Genomic DNA, 17,700 nt, shown 5'->3' with positions numbered 1-17,700 from the left:
CCTTGGGCAACAGAGAAGGGGTGTATATACCTTATTGAATGTCGTCAGGAAGGCAATATCAGCCTAGCTACTGGGACCTAGACAACTGTTTGGGAACTGAACAATGAGGCTAATGCTAAAGCTCATGGTCTCCGTGTCAAAAGGGAGACTGTAATGAGACTGCTCCAGGAGCTGAATCCACGCAGGACCCTTATGCAGGCACATCGCAGGATTATCCGTTGCACTTACCACTATAAGGGTTTGTCCAAATCAGAGACATGTATCATGGTCTCACTAGAGGATGCTGGTCTTACCCTTTCCGGTTTCGTGAAATTTATTTTGAGATGGTAAAACTTTTTTTTGTGATCAGTGAAATTTATTTTGTGATTAATTACTTTTAATTTGTGAAATTAATTTGCATTTTGTGAAATTTACTTGTCTTTTTTGGAATATATGTGTGGTTTGTGAAATGTATCAGTTCTACTGAAATATGTTTTGCACTTTTAAAATATTTATTCCCATTGCCCTTCAGGGCCACCATACATTAGCCAACAGGTGTTTTTAAAAAACAGTTTCTGTGAATCTCAAGATATTTTAAGAACTGCTTTCAAACTTATCAAACTTCAAACTTTACAGCCAATAAGAGAAGAAATTTCAGAATTATCAACTACTTAATGAAGTTATCTTAAGTCTTCAGTTTCATCAGGGGAAAATACAACACCTCTTTGTACATAAGTGATCTTTTTATTATTTTGTTGTCCATAAAAAGGTCAAGATTCAGTCCCATGAATTAATTTCATTACATCATTATTCTCAGTTCAAAAAAGCAACATAAAATTAAAAATCATAATACAAAGAATAGAATAGGTAAGTACAGTAACCATATAAACAGCCCACTAATATTATCTAGCCCACCCCTCCCCTCCCACCCACCAAACACAGCCCCACTCAAACTCTAGCACAAAACTCAACATTACATCAGTTAGTATCAGCAATAAAAAAAGTCAAATAAACGTCCTGTTGTTTTTTAAAAAGCGCTTCAATGTTCCGATGCCATGAGTTCAGCTTTACCCTCACATAGAATACACAGTAATAGAGATAACTTCCCGCCCCGTCACTTGCTCTGCAAAAACACGATAGACATGCATACAGTTTTTCACTGTCAACCCCCCCACCCCCACCCCCATCATTAAACATTCAGGGCCAGAGGATACAATAAACGCCAAACCATAGTGGTGCATCAATAACACGGCAAGTATCCACTGCCTTTCTTGAACCCAGTGAGTGAAAGTTGGGTCCAGTGGTTTCCCTGAAAACACGACTTGTCTGAGGGAGAAGCTGAGGCCTGAATCCAGAGAGCGGCGTTAAAAACCCTCTGATTTCTGCAGCGACTCAGACCCCCCGGTTCAAGATGGTAACAGATATCCGTTATTTAAATATCAGAGACACAAAGCACAGAATGACAACTGAAAGATTCCCTGTTCAGAAAATGAAGACAGAGAGTGAGTGGTGTTCAGCAACTCTTCCACAGCTTACTCAGACCCACATGTACTCCCAAAAATGGAGTCATCAGATCAGTGCGAGTTCAGTTTATGTTCCCTTAAAAAAAAACAAAAAAAAACGCAGCCACTGTCACTGAAAACTGGTGGGTCTCCTGTGTGTAGATCTGACACGTGTTTGCCTTTTTTTTGGATTCTCTGGATTTTCAGGTCTACACACAGTGTTTCAAACATGGTGTTAGTATCCTTGATGCTAGCCTGTAGAGGACAAGTCAATAATAATGAAGACACACAAACTTACATTTTATACCCTTATTACACTTTTGATACTTTGTACAATAGTGCTGAACTTAAGACCTGCTTTTTTCATGCTTGATCTGATATATATATATATAAATGTGTAAACGCACTGTTTCCTACAGTACATGTAATGTGTGTGTATGCATGTGCAAGTAGTGTATGAATGTATATATGTGTGTGTGTGTGTGTGTGTGTGTGTGTGTGTGTGTGGTGGAACCTGCACCACACCAACAGTGAGAGGCTCAAATATGGCTTGTGTCACACGTGAAGCGTGCTGCCGACCATAAGAGAGCTTCCTGTACATTTAGGGCCACAGAGGTTAAACAGAGCGAGGAGGCGTGACGTCCTGTCCCTGCACCACGTCTGAGTCACACTTGGTTGGTCACAACGCCCACACGCTGGGTTCTTAAAACGCACAATCCATGATGACCCTTACACTACTACAAACACGTTTGGATTAACTACGACGAGACAAAAACGCTGGGAACGATGTGCATGAGGGTCAATGAAAACTGGAGGCGGAGTGAACCTGGGTGATGAGCTCAGAGATCTGGAAAAACTGTGCCGAGCGACCACAAGTGAATCTGTTTCACAAAGTGATGAAGTGAAAGGTTATTCTGGAAATCAACATTTACTTAGTTTGGAGAACTGAGCAGCTACCTTCAAAAGCCTCTAAATCCAGCAAGAGAGTCACTTCAACACGTCAAAGGAGTAGTTTCAACTTGAGGAGACGGTTAACCTGCGAAAAATGATGCCACTCTCATTACAAGCTGGAGAGTGCCAGGTTGGCTTGGCTTAGTATAAAGACTGGAAAAGAGCTTGTCTGCTTGTACAAATGTATCAAACCACCCGCCCTTACCTCTGAGTTCAGGATCTTTTGTTTACAAAGATGCTGTGTAAAGATGGGTCGGGCCTGTTTCTGGTTTTGACACACAAACATGATAAAAATTGATTGAAGAAATAATTTCCCCGAAATTTGAACTAGTCCTTTAAATGCGACTTATTCTTGCTGTGACAAGGTTAGTGAGGTCGGCTCAACTTTTTGTCATCAGGTGTCAAATTCTAGCTATCTGAGCTAATCTGACATAAGAATAACCATGTCAACCCACACTCTGATGCTGAAGGGTCATTATCACAGTATTCTGCCACCAAGACCTTTTTCCATCGCAACCACACCATCATTCTTGATCACAGACTTTATAAGACGGGTTACTGGGTCAGGTCAAGCAATAGAGAAAATCAAAGTAATCCATTATAAGCTGCTGCTGCGGCAACTCTGTGGAGAGTAAAAGACTAAACTTACATAAAGGACAGGAAATGAAGTGTAAGCTGGCCGTCCTGTGATCGCATCAGAGTCAAAACAGAGAAAGTATGAGATGCTCCAACAGCCAGTCAAGCTATGACAGTTTTCCAGACCAGTCCTTGCGTTTCACAGGTAACTGACAGAGGAGGAGAGGTGATGGACCCTCAAACCACAGGAGAAAAGTAGGGTAGTGTTAGCTGGACGACAGCTTGAGAAATGCCCTGGCAGTCAGGTGGATGTCCATTAACAGGTAAACAGAGAGTGGGGAAGGGGGAGGGGAGAGTAGGGGGCACCTGCTTGACCAGTTTTTGTCCACCAGAGGGAGAAAGAGACACAACTGGTCAAGCTGTGGAGGTATTCTTCATACACACACATCGAAAACAAAAACAAGCACACAGTATCAAGATGACTCCTTAAGCCTCCTTCACTTGCAGCTGTCCAAGTCTCAGAGATGTCCTTCATTTCTTTCAGCAGTGCCTTCTTCGCTCACATAAAAACAGGCACACACACACACATTACTCTGGCGCCCATGGAGATATGACGACAGACTTAACACTTACACATACATTCACCGACATCATACTTTAAAACTCCATCTGTGTGCCTTTTTCAGACAAAGAACTGTTGACACGTCTAGTGACGCATATTAAAGCTGCGGTTCCACCATGATTCACCCGTTAAAAATGTTCTTGTCCAGCTGTGTAATCTAACATCTCATTTTTAGTGTTTCACGGTGCTCTGCCTCACAGATGGAAATAGCTAATGACGTATTAAAAAGTGGTCTCACCTTTGAAACAGGAAATTAGTTGAACATGTGTTGTGTGAAAAGGTATCCTAAAGGTGTGCTGCTTCAAAGACACACAGATGTGAGAAAGAAAAAAAAACAATCACACATTTGTTTCGGTAAACTTCCCACTCAAACATGCCGACGTTCTCATTCACACACTCATTCATACAAATGCTGAGAGGCTGTTTGTCTGTTTCTCAGGCGTGCTGTGCAGCCAGGTCCTGGTTGATAAAGCGCCGTAGCCTCTCCAGGTACTGACTGTAAAGCTCAATGTCGTTGTGACCTGCTCCCTCCACCCAAAGGGGCTCCACCGCCTTGGGGCAGCGCTCGAACAGCGCGAGGCCATGCGAGAAGTCAATCACCTCGTCTTCTGTACCGTGGATGATGAGCACTGGAGAAGGGATCTTTGACACTTTCTCAATGCTGAAAGGAAAATGAGGGAGGGTGTTAACGCACTGACCAGACAATCTTATCAAATCTAATGAACAGATTTATGTTATTATAGCAGCAACAAATAAATACGTGCATAACACAGTTTGTCCTGCATATGACAGCTTAAGGCCACCAACACCAATTCTGCTACTGCCCCAGACCCCTGTCAGCACTGACGAGTGCTTCCATGAGGAACCTTTTCCTGGGCGTGGGCACTTTGTCAGTTGGTAACTTTGGAATGTATTCACAGAATGACTGCAATGAAGAGTGGACACTGTTTTTTAAAAAGAGAAATTGGAAAAGATTTCTGCAGAGTGTGTCAGTGATTTTTTTTTTCTTTTTGCTACAGGTGAGGGCATCACCACCTCTCACTGTGCTAGAAACAAGTGCTGAACAATTTTGGAAATTAATTGCGATTTTTTGGACCAGTATTGCAGTTGTGATTTAGCATGCAATATTTTGTATTTTTTATTATTATTTATTTATTTATTTGCTTTTTCTTTGCTGGGTTTAAGGAAGAACTAGTACAAGTTACTGTATTTCCTTCAGGTCTGTGTACATAAAGCTTTATTTTAATTTTATTTTTTTAATTGCAGCCTTTGCGATTCAGAAATTGTACTATCTTACATTGCGATGTTGGTTTCACTTTTAATTCACGATTAATTGTTCAGCCTTACTATAAATAAATAAAAATTAATACGCACATTTAATCACATTCAATTTTCAAATTTGTCTGTCATCCAGGGAAAATACAGTCCCTCTTTAGTAAAGTGCATTTTCAGAGGAGCAAAGGTTGATTGATACATATTTAGATCATAGCGTAGGATTTGAACACCTTAAATGTAGTAAAATTACAATCTGCCTTTACCAATTCCTGTAAAATACGCTTTTGAATTTGGTTTGTCTCAGCGTGTCAAAGGCATGCTATATAAAATGATGACTGTTCAGCTGCCAGTTTTATCAACATGTAAACATTGGGCATGCAGTGATTAGTCTGATATACCCGTTTGATGGATCACATATAAACTCCATCGTTTGCGGATTTCTTCACCCAAACATCTGTCAGTTTTTACACTAGATTAGTGAATGGGGCCATGATTTGTGAGCATTGTTTTGATATTATGCACCCTTACAAAGTAGGGCTGCACGATTATGGCAATCGCAATGTCAGCACATGCAATTCAGATTTTTCTCCATGATAACCAAGCAAGTCTGTAGACTCATCATGCCACAACTTTTTTTATTAAATCGCGAGCACAATCACAATCGCAATATTGTCCACCTAATCGCAAATCGCACCTTTTCCCCAAATCGTGCAGCACTATTACAAAGCTCCAACATGCACAAGAACTATAGAAGAATACATTTTCATCATAAAAGAAAAAAACAAAGTAAAGGCTGCTAACTGCCACATTTGATGAGGCAGAAAAGAAAACAGGAGAGCTCTCAATCCTGGTCGGCTAACAGGTTGGAGTCAGGTCATGTTGACAGCTCGATCAATCGATAACATTTTAGACCTTGGTATAAAATTGAAAAGGACAGATGTTCATGGTGCACCAACAAACAAAAATCTTTTCAAATGCAGAATGTAGCCTAAACTCCTCCATCATTTGTAAATATGAGGATTAATAAGAGTGACTCAGGTTAAGAGACAAACCTCTTTAACAGAAGTTCCTAATAACCACAGGAATGAGGAGATTAAAGTAGGAGAGAGAACTCACTTGGGGAAGGCATCAAAGCAGTAAGTTTTCTTAGTGTCAGGGAAGGCCACTCTCATGCCAGAGGTGAGAGGAGAGTGGAGGACCACAGCAGCACACTCAAACCGTGACGCCAAGTCCACAGTGGGCACTGTGCCGATGCTTTGTCCATACAGAATGATATTCTCTGGGCTGATGCCGTACCTGAAACAAAAACACACATATGAACCCACTTTGATAAGGAATAAAAACTCTTTCATTCTTCAAGAATTTGAAGTATTTAAGGCAGTAAGTTTTTTAAGGAGCATTTAAGGAGTGACGGTGTTTTTGAGTATCTTTATTGTGATATACACGCCAATGTTATAGAAAGCTTTTCAGTCCAATACACCAGTATAACCACTTCATTTACCAAGAAGAAAAATCATGATAGTACAGCCAGACTGTATATTTGTCAAAATTCTCTCATAAGAAATTTACCAGTGCCTATAACAATGATTTCATAATGTCTCATGGCACCAATTTCTTCCTTAGTTTTTAATTTTTCTATTAGCCTAGAAACTCTGCTGCCACCTGAGAGTGTAACTTCCCTCACATTAGGCTCATTAACAGTAAATTAATAGGGGGAATATTCATCACAATATCTTATGTGGCTGCTTCCTGCAGAGCAGAGTGTAACAGCCAATCATCAGCCTGTTTAAGCATTGATTTGACTGTCTGATGGTCAGAGAGGGGGTAATGTGGTCAGCAGGGAAAAGGGTTGTGCATAACTGAGCCAACCAAATGTTATTTTCACAACAAATATCTGGTCCTTGATGTGAGTGACTCACGTGTTTATCTACCAGAGACACTCAGACTGGCATTTGGTGTTTGTTCACTGTTTATTTTGGACTCTGTGACAGGAACAGACAGTTTTTCCCAGCTTACCGGGAGCGCAGGGCATGCCAGGCTGCATCAATGTCAGCGTAGAGATTCTTCTCAGAGGGCTTGCCAGTGCTAACGCCGTAGCCTGAGTAATCGTAGGAGAAGATGTTACAGTTGATGCGGGTGCCTAAGCCGATGTAGAAGCTGCTCATCTGGCCCAGGTCTACGGCGTTACCATGGGAAAACAAGACTGTAAACCTGGGAGACAAAGGAGGAAGTAGATCAATGTCAGGCTAAGAGTTGCACTGCAGATAAGTATGGAATAAATGGAACAAAATGGAACCGCTGAATTTACAATGCATGGTTTTACTTAACTCCCATGAGATTCACCTCATCTAAAGCCAAGCAGACATGGTGATACAGGGTAATGACTCATGTTAGCAGGAAGATTTGGTGTGTCTCACCTTGCATTGGGGGCGCAGCGAATGTACATGCATCCCACCCTGTTCCCCCGGCTAGACCTGGTCAGGAACACATCTGTCACATCGAGCTCTCTCTGTGAGTACTGGAACTCTGCTCTCTCTGTGAGATGAAGCTTCCACCTGCCCTCACTCCCGCTGCCAGCTCCACTGCCTCCACCACCACCACCGCCGCCACCTCCTCCTCCTCCACCACCACCACCTCCTCCTCCACCGCCACCTCCACCTCCCCTGTCACCTCCACTGCTGGTGCTTAGCCGGGAGCGCAGCCCTGGAGCTCCTAGAGAGGGCAAAGCAGCGCTAGAGCTGGATCCGGGGGCAGCTCCAGATCCGGAGCTTGGATCTGGGTCAGGGAGAAGGGCGTAGGTTGGCTCTGGAGGGAGGAACGCCAGCTTGGCTGCAATGCGGCTGGGGCAAGGGGGGCAGCAGAACAGGCAGCATAGCTCTCGTATAGACAGACCGTTCATATTCTGGAAAAAAAATAACAAGGGAGAGAACTATCAGTTAGAAAAACCGAATGAGAGCTGAGAGCAAGAAGTTATTCAGCTTTAATCCACAGAAGAGTTTCTCTTGGTGTAAACAGGGCTTCCTGAACATGCCTTAAAGTGATACTCCGGGATGGAACAAGTTGAGTCCTATCGCAAGGTTTAGGGCAGAAATTACCCCTACAGCAGTGATTTTGTGCAGCAGAAGCCCAGGGCGCACGCACCAAACACCCCCTCCCTGCTCCTCTGCCAGTTTCCTCTGCACTCAGACGGGGCCATATTTTAGTTGACCAAAATCACAAATAAACGGACTCCCACCGAAAAGATCTGATATCGGTATGCATTCACGCTTTAATTAGAGAATTTTCAGCGCGTTACTTTCACACAAAAACACAGCTAAATAAAGCTCCAGTTCTCATTGTGTCGTAAAACGGCGCTACCTCCGCTGCAGAGCCATAGCTGGCTACGAGGCGTTCTTCGCTTAGTGTATCAGTCCGCACGCGGCGTGCCAGATATAAACAAACCCAGGTAGTTTGCCAGGACGAAGAGACACGATGAGAACTAGAGCTTTATTTAGCGGTGTTTTTGTGTGAAAGTAACGCACTGAAAATTCTCTAAATAAAGCGTGAATGCAGACCCATATCAGATTTTTTTGGTGGGAGTCCGTTTATTTGTGTTTTTGGTCAAGCAAAAATTGCCCCGTCTGAGTGCAGAGGAAACCAGCAGACGAGCAGGGAGGGGGTGTTTGGTGCGAGCCCCCTGGGCTTCTGCTGCACAAAAACACTGCTGTAGGGGTAATTCCTGCCCCTAAACCTTGTGATAGGACCAAACTTGTTCCTTCCCTGAGTATCACTTTAAAACACAGCATCTCAACTTCAGAGGAACAATCGGAGGAAAGTGGATGAGTCAAATACTAAAAATTAAGCACTGCCTACCAAAAATCAAAATTTTGATTTTTGAGGATCATGTTTAAATTGACATCTCCACACAATCTATTTTTTGAGATATTAGAGGAAGAGGTTGTGATTTATCATCTATGTCTATCACATTCTTTATTGCTTTGTAGTGTTTAATTGTAGGAAAATTAGCAAAAAATCAATTCAGAACAGATTTTAGGGCATATAAGAAATATATGTTGCTTACAACCCATGCTCACAACTATCTGGGGAAACCCTATAATCATGTACGTACCTGGAGTCAGAAATCCCTGGGCCTTGAAATAAATTGGCACACGAGGGTGCCAAGGTTTCCTGATTGAGTCACTGAGCCAGCTGGATCTTGGTAAAAGAAATAATAACACTTAGAAAAGCTTTACATCATGTGGTATCTAGGGACACAACAACCCTCGATATAATATTGAACTATTAGGTTTAGATATTGAAAACAAATTGGTTAAAGCATGGATCCTTGCTCCTACTACAGACAGACCTTGGGGGCTACAGAGAATTACTCCACCATGGTGTTTCACTTTGCAACGGGTTGATTGTTCTTTTTCATTCATTCCATATCATACAAAACACCAGGAATGTCTATGAGGGGGGGTTATGAAAGAAATTGACAGCCATGGACCAAAAACCTTGACTGAAACACTGAGGTATGAATGGAACCGTCATACCTTACCTGACCATATTTGCAAATGCATGGTCATTAACGTGATCTGGTGCCTTTCTGTAAGTATTCAAAGCCCAGACGTTAGATTAAATTGTTTATAAATAAGCCAGGGGAAACATATTAAAAAGCACAGAGCACAAAAAGTCAATCTGGCACTGATCCGTGAGTCTTTTGAGTCACGTCTTTACAGTTTTACATGAAAAAAAAGTCAACCCGGGCTGAAATACTACTATCAATGAATAGTGTTTTAATGTCATATCCGTTAATTTGGGGCAAAGTTGGATGCATCCCGAGGCTGCTAAAGCTAATCTCAAAGTGGGATTATGTGATTGAGATATCCAGGAGTGATTATGGATATTGGTGACTAATTGAAACACCCCCACTCGCGGACACAGAGAGCGACTGAAATGCTAACGGTAGCTACATGGTTAACCACGGTATTAACCTCTATGGTTAGCCGGTGATATGGACAAATAACGGGTGCACTGCCGGGTATCGACTATGTACAGCAGCAATTCAACTCACAGAAAATAGGCACACAATTGGCGCTTTCTGTCTCTCCTGTCTGATTTTCTGAACACAACCAAGCAGTCAGAATAAATCAACACTTGTCGTTGGCAAGGTAAGCAGCTAGCATTGACGGCTAGCCTGCTACCTCGCTAGCCTCTAAGCTAGCTACTTACCAATTCACAGGAGGTCTGCAGGCGGGTTCGTGTGCCCCTATATGTACACAGAAGCCGCACAAAACTTCGAAAAGCCTCCTTCCGTCTTGACATGGATGGCCTGACACATATGTGTTGATATTTTTCGGTGGCTAGCTAGCTCAAATTCATGGCAACCAGATTCTTTTTCATACTACTGCCCGTCTAAACCCGGAAGTGACGTAGCAGGTGGGTCGTTTTTTAAAACTTTATTACAATTAACTCGATATAATTCATCCCAAGCTCATCTATAATTCAATAAAATGCGGTAAAGGATTGCAAAGGTGTTTATTCGTGAAATGCTTAAACTATTTCAACACCTCAGACCATTTAACAATTTTGTTCACATTAAGGTTCGTTTTTACGCGTAAAGGTAGAAGCATAACCCTCACTTTTTTAGTTATTCGTCATTAAATGCTTGCACCCAAAATGTCGTTTGGATATGCTTTTTTTTTAACTTAACTCACCTAATTTTCCTAAACAAGCACACGTTTTAAAAAACTAAACAAAGCCATTGATTGCGTGTAAAATATATTTGTGTGCTAAACCAAGAACAAAGAAATGAAGTTTCAATTTAAAGTAACACCCATACATTTTATGAATTAAAACAAGAAAAAAAACCCATCTATTTGATTTACAATATCATGGTACTACAAGTATGCAGTCGAATGTAGCCTATATTACAAATGGTAGGTCTGACTGTTCTGCGTCGTCCAGTGATCGACGGGCTAATTAACTTTTTTAGTGTGGTATTCTGAAAAAAAAAATAGGAAGAAAAATCTGCAACAGCAATACTGAACCTGCAACAGAGAAATATATGGAATAAAACAACAACCTAGTTTTGGTAATATATTACCTAATCAGCGGAGTTGTTTTTGTTGTTGTTGTTATTGTTGTTTTGGGGCTTATATAAGCCCAAAAATAGCTAAAAAAAATTCTGAAGTCCGAGTTTACTGTGAATGTACACTTAACTAAATATGATAGCAGTGTGAGACCATTTCCATTACCTGTCCATATGAAATACATTTTCATTTGAATGCAAAACCTTACTTTATGTATATTGTGAAATATTTTACTACAGGGTTAGGGTAAGCTAAAGGTGCATTTTTTTTTTTACTATTTACTGTAAATAAAGTAAAGTTAAAAAATAAAAAAATAAAAATAAAGGACGAGAAAAAAACAAACAAAAAAAACAGTGTACATATGATTTAATGTATTGCATGTGGTTCCTTACCCTCAAAACGTCTGTGAGAACGCATTGCTTGGTCATGGGAGTCGTATTATTTTAACAGATTGATTGAGTGACACTGCATTTATTTCACGTATTCGCCCTTAACCAATTCTTTTAATTGTGAAGTCCACTTCTTGCAGTTTTATAGTTGAAGCCCATCCACTTCTTGAAAACCATCAAACACCTGGTTTGACACAAAACGTGTGTGTGTGTGTGTGTGTGTGTGTGTGTGTGTGTGTGTGTGTGTGTGTGTGTGTGTGTGTGTGTGTGTGTGTGTGAGAGAGAGAGAGAGAGAGAGAGAGAGAGAGAGAGAGAGAGAGAGAGAGAGAGAGGTCCTCCATTCATCATTGATCCACTGCAGGACCGGGTTTCAGAGCCTGTGAATTATGGGCCCCTGCTGTCACTGTGACTGCTCTGGGTTTGGACATTTCACCTCGACACTGTAAATTCTACAAAGGGGAGGATTATGCATTTCTGCTGACTCTTAATTTCAGATCCGTAGCTTGAGAGCAGACAGACAACTGGCCGGTCCCCCCGACAGCAGACTCAGTCCGCAATTGCAGGATTTGGGATCTTGAACAAGGCTATGCGGGGAAGGAAACGGGTACTTTGAACCACGGGTTTCGTTCAAACAGCAGACTCCGTGTCTCCAAGAGGGAATAGAAAGCATAAAACGATTTGTAGTTGACTAGGCGTTTTGGACGCGCTCTCTAAACGGTGATGCTACGGCGGCGCGCAGGGACCATACAGAGACAGGTGAGGTGCGGCTGAGGAGCTGCTGCTGGTATTTCACTGAAGCTTTGGATACCGAAAGCCGTGCAATCCATCAGCCCCCTTTCTCCACTCAGAGGGACTAGAGCGACCGGAGAGGGCGAGCTGGCGACTGGCACCTGCCTCTGCCTCCCTACCTGGCCATCTGGTGCGGTGAGTGAGCCAAATGGTGGGACTGGGAGATGCTTTATGTGTTAAAGGAGACCATAGGGGTGGATGGGATGAACAGGTACAGTCTATGTAGGCAGCGTGTGCGCATTTATTATCACTGCCACCAAACGGAATGCCGTGTTTGGCACCGCCTGGGCATGTGTGGACACGAACTGCTCTTTGTTTCTGCTGCAAGTTTCGTGTTGTTTCTGCATCATCTTTGTTGCATATCATTGTTCCCTCACGTGTTGCATCGGATACTCTCGGTGCTGTGCATTCAAGACGGGTTGAAGTGATGTCTCAGCAGAAAGAGAGCTCATAATTCTTGCACATTTTAGCACTGCGTTGCAAAGACTAACACAAAGCCTGATCGAAATTCTTATTTGGATCACGACCCGGATCGTGGGTCGAGATGTGAATGAGGCTTATTGCTTTCAGATGAAAGGTCATATTTATGCATGTAATTGTCCACCTTTGTCTGTGTTTTATTAATTATTTGCTTAAGGTCTCCTGATAAAGGTCATGTGTGATGATTTGGCAGCCCATAAAGCCAATTGATTATGTCATTACTCAGTCACATTAGGGAAACAGGAGTGGCACTGAGCTCATTGCATTTAAGAATTAAACATAGCCCTGTTATAAGTGTAGAATGCATTGATGCCTGATCCAAACATCTCTGTGTTAAGAAAAACACTTGAGTAATTCTCTGAAATACATATTTTGTCCTAAACGTGTCTTGTTCACTCAGAATAACTTATCACCTGAATTGCACATAACCACACTGCACACATCCACAACCTTCTTGGCCCAAGTTAACGCTCACTCACTGCCCTCCTCGCGCTCACTGAAGTGATTTAGTAGTTTCAAATAATTTATTGTTTACTGCTTCATCCTTCACACTAAAAGCTGTCCAGCTCCGACAGAAGGACTTTAACAGCCCCCAGCTGCTGCTGTTTATGTTTGTGTTTCTGTGCGAGGTGAAAGGCAAAAAGACATGGTTGGAGAGCACAGAAAAACAGAAAGAGCAAGAGGACAGAGGAGGGGAGAGTTATAGACGGACGGATTGGTGGATACACAAGGGATAAAGTGTGGCAGATAGCAGTCCAGCTTGCAGGCTACAGCGAGGACGTAAACGACAGAAAGAAGAAAATGATGGAGCAGAGAGCTGCGGGTGAAGGAGCGCTGAGGGGAGAAGGGCTGCAGACAGCAGTCTGAAGGGGTGTGAATGGTCTCCCTGTTAGCCCTGCTGCCCACACAGACAGCCACACAGCAGCCGTGTGAGCAGGTGCTAACCCCACCACACAGCCACCGCAGGGAACAACAGGTGCAGCCACTGTTTCCCTCAGCCTCAACCACCCGCCCATCCCAGTCCCCAGCAATCCCCCCTAAAAACACTCCCAGCCTGCTCTGAAGGGAACCAAATGGATACTTCAATCCACATTTAGGAAAATAGCACACAAAGGCCAGGCTTGAGTAATTCAATTAGGAAATTAATTACGCCGCAAACAAAGTTGGAAGCACTTGAAGCAATGAGGCCGAGCAGGCTGCAGGTAAAAAGCAATCTGAGAGAGCCTCAGGGTGAGACAACTGCCCACAGGGACATTTAATGAGCTCTATTGATCACACAGGACCCTATTCAATCACACATGCTAAGCTGCAAACATGCCATCTCAAGCACGGAGGAAAAAAAGAGATTGGATTGCAGCATAATACAGCATGCTCTCAAAGGGAGTAAATCTACGGCAGATTAGTGTAGCTGGGGTTGCTAAGGAGCATGTTTGGAGAAATGTGTGAGATGACTGTCTGAGATCTTTTCTGAGTGTGTGTCTTTGTGTGTGTTTAATAGTGTGAGATGAATCAGACAGAAGATGTTGGAAGCAGAGTTGTTACCTAACAGCCTCTTTTTGCCAAGAGAATACGTCAAGCAATCAGCGACAAATTTCTCCTCTATACCTCTGCTGCTCAGAGAGGAACAGTGAATGCTGGGCTCAGACACTGAATCTGTTGTTTTCTCATCCACCATCATACCAGACAATGGAATTGATTTGTTTTCTTTTTCTTTCACCAAAGCCATGTAGGACAGGCGCTTATAGCTACCAAAAAGTGATGTTTTTCTCTCCAATTTGAATCCTCACCCACTTTAGATGTCCTTGTTTTCTCACAGTCTGGAGAAACCTCCCACTCACTGCCATGCTTCTGTGTGAAGGAATTCCAAAGCACGCTCTGATAGTGTTTAGATAAACTTTAAGGAACTTTCAAAACTAGCTCTATCAACTCCCATCAGCCCCTGAGTAACCACCTCGCTCTGCTCCAGAAAGTAGACAGGATTAGACTCTAATCTGATCAGAAAATAAAGCAAAGTTATGACTAGCACCAAGAGATTTGAAGGGATGCTTATTTTCCTAAAAAGCCGCCAGTTACAGGAGTCCCAGTCTCACACAGTGTGCTGTTTATTCTTCAGTACAATATCAGCCTCTGAAGAGGGTGCTGAAGTCTGCAGACCTCAGGGCAGTGAGATCAGAGGGAACCTCGCAGACCAGGCATCTGCTGGGTGACCTATTCCAGCAGGGTCCACCTCAGAGGAAACACCTCAGGGAGTCATTGTGCAGGAGTAAAGAGGACAGAGGGTCAGGAGTCACACAGGCAGGTACAGTGTATTCTAAATGAACGCCCTCATTCAAAACATCGCCTCAGTGCTGATCTGAGAAGCTTTTAAGAGCCCATTGTGATGTTTTAGAAAAGTCCTTCCAGATGTTAAAAGGAGAAAGTAACACCACACAACCAGAGGAGAACCCCCTATGGCAGACTCGGCTGTAAATTGTCCATGGTGCAGTAAACCAGAGATAAATGTGGTTCATGTGGCTGCATGATGTGCTTTTGGTTTGCTGTATCAGCCTGTGTGATAACACCTCGCCGTTGTTTTCATGGTAGAAATTCCTCATATACTTTACAGCAGCCATGCATCTTCACTTTTATGACTCTCTGTCTTCACTGATTCCTCCCCTGAGGTGCAGCTTTTCCTTTTTATGCATCCCTGTGCACACTGTGTGGGCTATAATGCGCTTACATGTGTGTTCATTTTGCAGAGTGTTGCTCCTGTCATTGTTTCACAGCTCAGACACGCCCTCTTTTCAAAGGACCAGACAAATAATGACACATGCACTGTATAAATGCAAGTGTGCGTGCATATGTGTGTATTTGCTGTTAGTGTACGTGAGGGCCATAACAAGTAGTCAGAGTTAGTTTGTCTCTGAAATGAGCCTGTCTCTTTGCGTGCAGCTGCTCCTGCTGTCTAAACTGCCTGGCGATTTGGTGAGTGATATCGCAGCTGTTTCAACTCACAACGATGGAGGTGGTTTAATCCCTCACCTTTCGTGGTCCCGTTTACACCACCCAAATGTGAAGTGGGGAAACGACCATCCACTTCATGCTTTTACCGAGCCTTTCACACACATTTTTGCATCTGCACACAAACAAATAAGCAAATAACAGAGTAACCTTTTCTCAAATGCCACTGCTGAGGTTCTTGACTTTTTACTTTTTTGCAGAAAATGCAGGGAGGTATATATTTCTTTCTGCCTAGCTAGCTTTGTCTGTCTTCTTATATTTGTCTGCTTTTGTTGTCCAACAAATCAACCAAGGACCCACGCCAGTGGCAGCTTTAGTTATGGCAGCTTAGCCACAGGGATTTGGAAGACTTTTTTATTTGGAGATAAAGGCGCATCCGAGTCCTTTGTCTCCCAGCTACTTGAGATGGTTTTGCAGCCAATGAAGCTTTGTTGTGGCTAATCTTTCTCTCTGCTTCATCCTGTCCTCTCCTACACCCTACCCTTCTTTTTTTGCAACAAACACAACTTTTCTCCCTTTTAATTATGGCTTTTCATCAGAGGCCCAGTCACAACTGAGAGAAGAACAGCAGCAACACAATTATACCAACATGAAGGGGGAAAAAGCTCTGAGGGAGGTTTTGCCTCAGCGTGTGGGTGTGTGGGTGTGTGGGTGTGTACCTGTGCATGCAGACGCCATGTACCCGCATGTGCACATTTGTCAATCCACTCACAGGTTCCTTTTTGTTGGCATTTTGATGTGAGTTGTGCGTGGACCACCTATTGTGAGCTGTGATCCTCTTAGCAGGCTTCTGCCAAAAGAGCTATATTTACCCTTACTGGTGATCACAACACACAAAGAGGAGCATGATGAGGGTATGAGCTACCCTTCAGCCTCATGCCTCTTTTCATAACAGCAGAGGAGAGGCCACTAACAGCATGTGAGATGTATGGTAATGGCTGCCATGTTAAGACAAAAGCAATTCACTGTTGTTGAGTGAAAGGAAAAAAATGGTTAAAAATTATGGAAAGGAGGCAAAAAAAGCAAATAAAAGAAAGGGAGTTTTCTGCAGGTATGACAATGACACCAATTTCCCAACCATAAGATGATGAGTCTTTGTTCTGTATATTAGAAAATCACAAAGCTCCCCTGGGACTGATGCCTCCTTGTACAGTGTAAAATGCACCATTACTGAGTGACAAATCGAATAAAAACAGCTTTTACACAGGTCAGATTCATAGATGAAAACCCTGCTGTCACCACTCTGTAATTAGACCGCATCTTTGTTGCCGTTGTATGCTCATGTGTGTGTGTGTGTGTGTGTGTGTGTGTGTGTGTGTGTGTGTCTTCGACTCTGTGCTCATAGTGTGTGTCTGAGTGCGTGCACTGCATACTCATGTGCTCGCCCCCAGCTCAGAGCTGTGCAGTGAATGTATATGTGCTTACTGCAGTCAAACTCTGGTTAGGAACGTTTGCCCTTGCTGCAGCTTTGCACAGCACTATAAACGTGTGTGTGTGTGTGTGTGTGTGTGTGTGTGTGTGTGTGTGTGTGTGTGTGTGTGTGTGTGTGTGTGTGTGTGTGTGTGTGTGTCATGTGCATCTACACACGGCACAAAAAGCACAACATACATCACCTGTTATGCTGAGCAGATTTGAGAATTTTGCAGGTGTATGATTGCGATGCATTTACATTTAGAAGCTGTCTTCTTTAGCCACATGTTCATTATCTATAAGTTGATAACTCACTGCTTCCCTCTCCATTGTGTGTCTGTCACTAGTAGCCATTTGGTTTTAGGCAGAGGGCCTGATTGGGGAAGAAGTCTGAGGGGAGATGGAGCTCTTCCTGGCTAGACTCCAGCTCTGTCCATCCTATTTTAATTACCTATGGCACACACCCAGGGGAATATCTCCCATCCTCTCCCGCCTCTGTATCTCCTCTCTTCCTTCATCTCCCTCCTCTTCCTCTCTCTAACATCTTCCCTTTTCATCTCAGTCTATCCATCACTCACTATCTGCTTATTCCTCCCATCTTTCTTCTCCTCTCCTCCACGTAACCTAACAGGTAGCACACGGCTGCGTCAAGTGCC

General features: G+C 43.1%; 2 protein-coding genes across 3 annotated transcripts in view; one reads left to right on the top strand and one right to left on the bottom strand.

The window, feature by feature from the left end:
• Positions 1–760: 760 nt before the first annotated feature.
• On the bottom strand, positions 761–10,318 carry LOC141804566 (alpha/beta hydrolase domain-containing protein 17A-like). The gene is made up of 6 exons (XM_074689045.1): positions 10,117–10,318; positions 9,014–9,099; positions 7,323–7,807; positions 6,922–7,116; positions 6,022–6,201; positions 761–4,291 (listed from the first exon to the last, which is right to left on the bottom strand). The coding sequence occupies exons 3-6, from the start codon at positions 7,802–7,804 to the stop codon at positions 4,066–4,068; spliced, it is 1,083 nt and encodes a 360-aa protein (XP_074545146.1). The 5' UTR covers positions 7,805–7,807; positions 9,014–9,099; positions 10,117–10,318; the 3' UTR covers positions 761–4,065.
• Positions 10,319–11,700: 1,382 nt separating this feature from the next.
• LOC141804367 (semaphorin-6B-like) overlaps positions 11,701–17,700 on the top strand; it is a 46,424-nt gene continuing 40,424 nt past the window's right edge. For both annotated transcript variants that reach the window (XM_074688752.1, XM_074688751.1), the window contains exon 1: positions 11,701–12,289. The gene's annotated coding sequence lies outside the window, so the exon portion shown is untranslated. The remainder of the gene's footprint in view (positions 12,290–17,700) is intronic.

The sequence above is a fragment of the Halichoeres trimaculatus genome, unplaced genomic scaffold (genome assembly GCF_033239565.1).
Source record: "Halichoeres trimaculatus isolate MK-OKI-2021-1 unplaced genomic scaffold, fHalTri1.1 fHalTri1_scaffold_15, whole genome shotgun sequence".
Lineage (NCBI taxonomy): Eukaryota > Metazoa > Chordata > Actinopteri > Labriformes > Labridae > Halichoeres > Halichoeres trimaculatus.
Note: the sequence above shows the minus strand (reverse complement) of the source record. Positions and strands in the feature narration are given on the sequence as shown.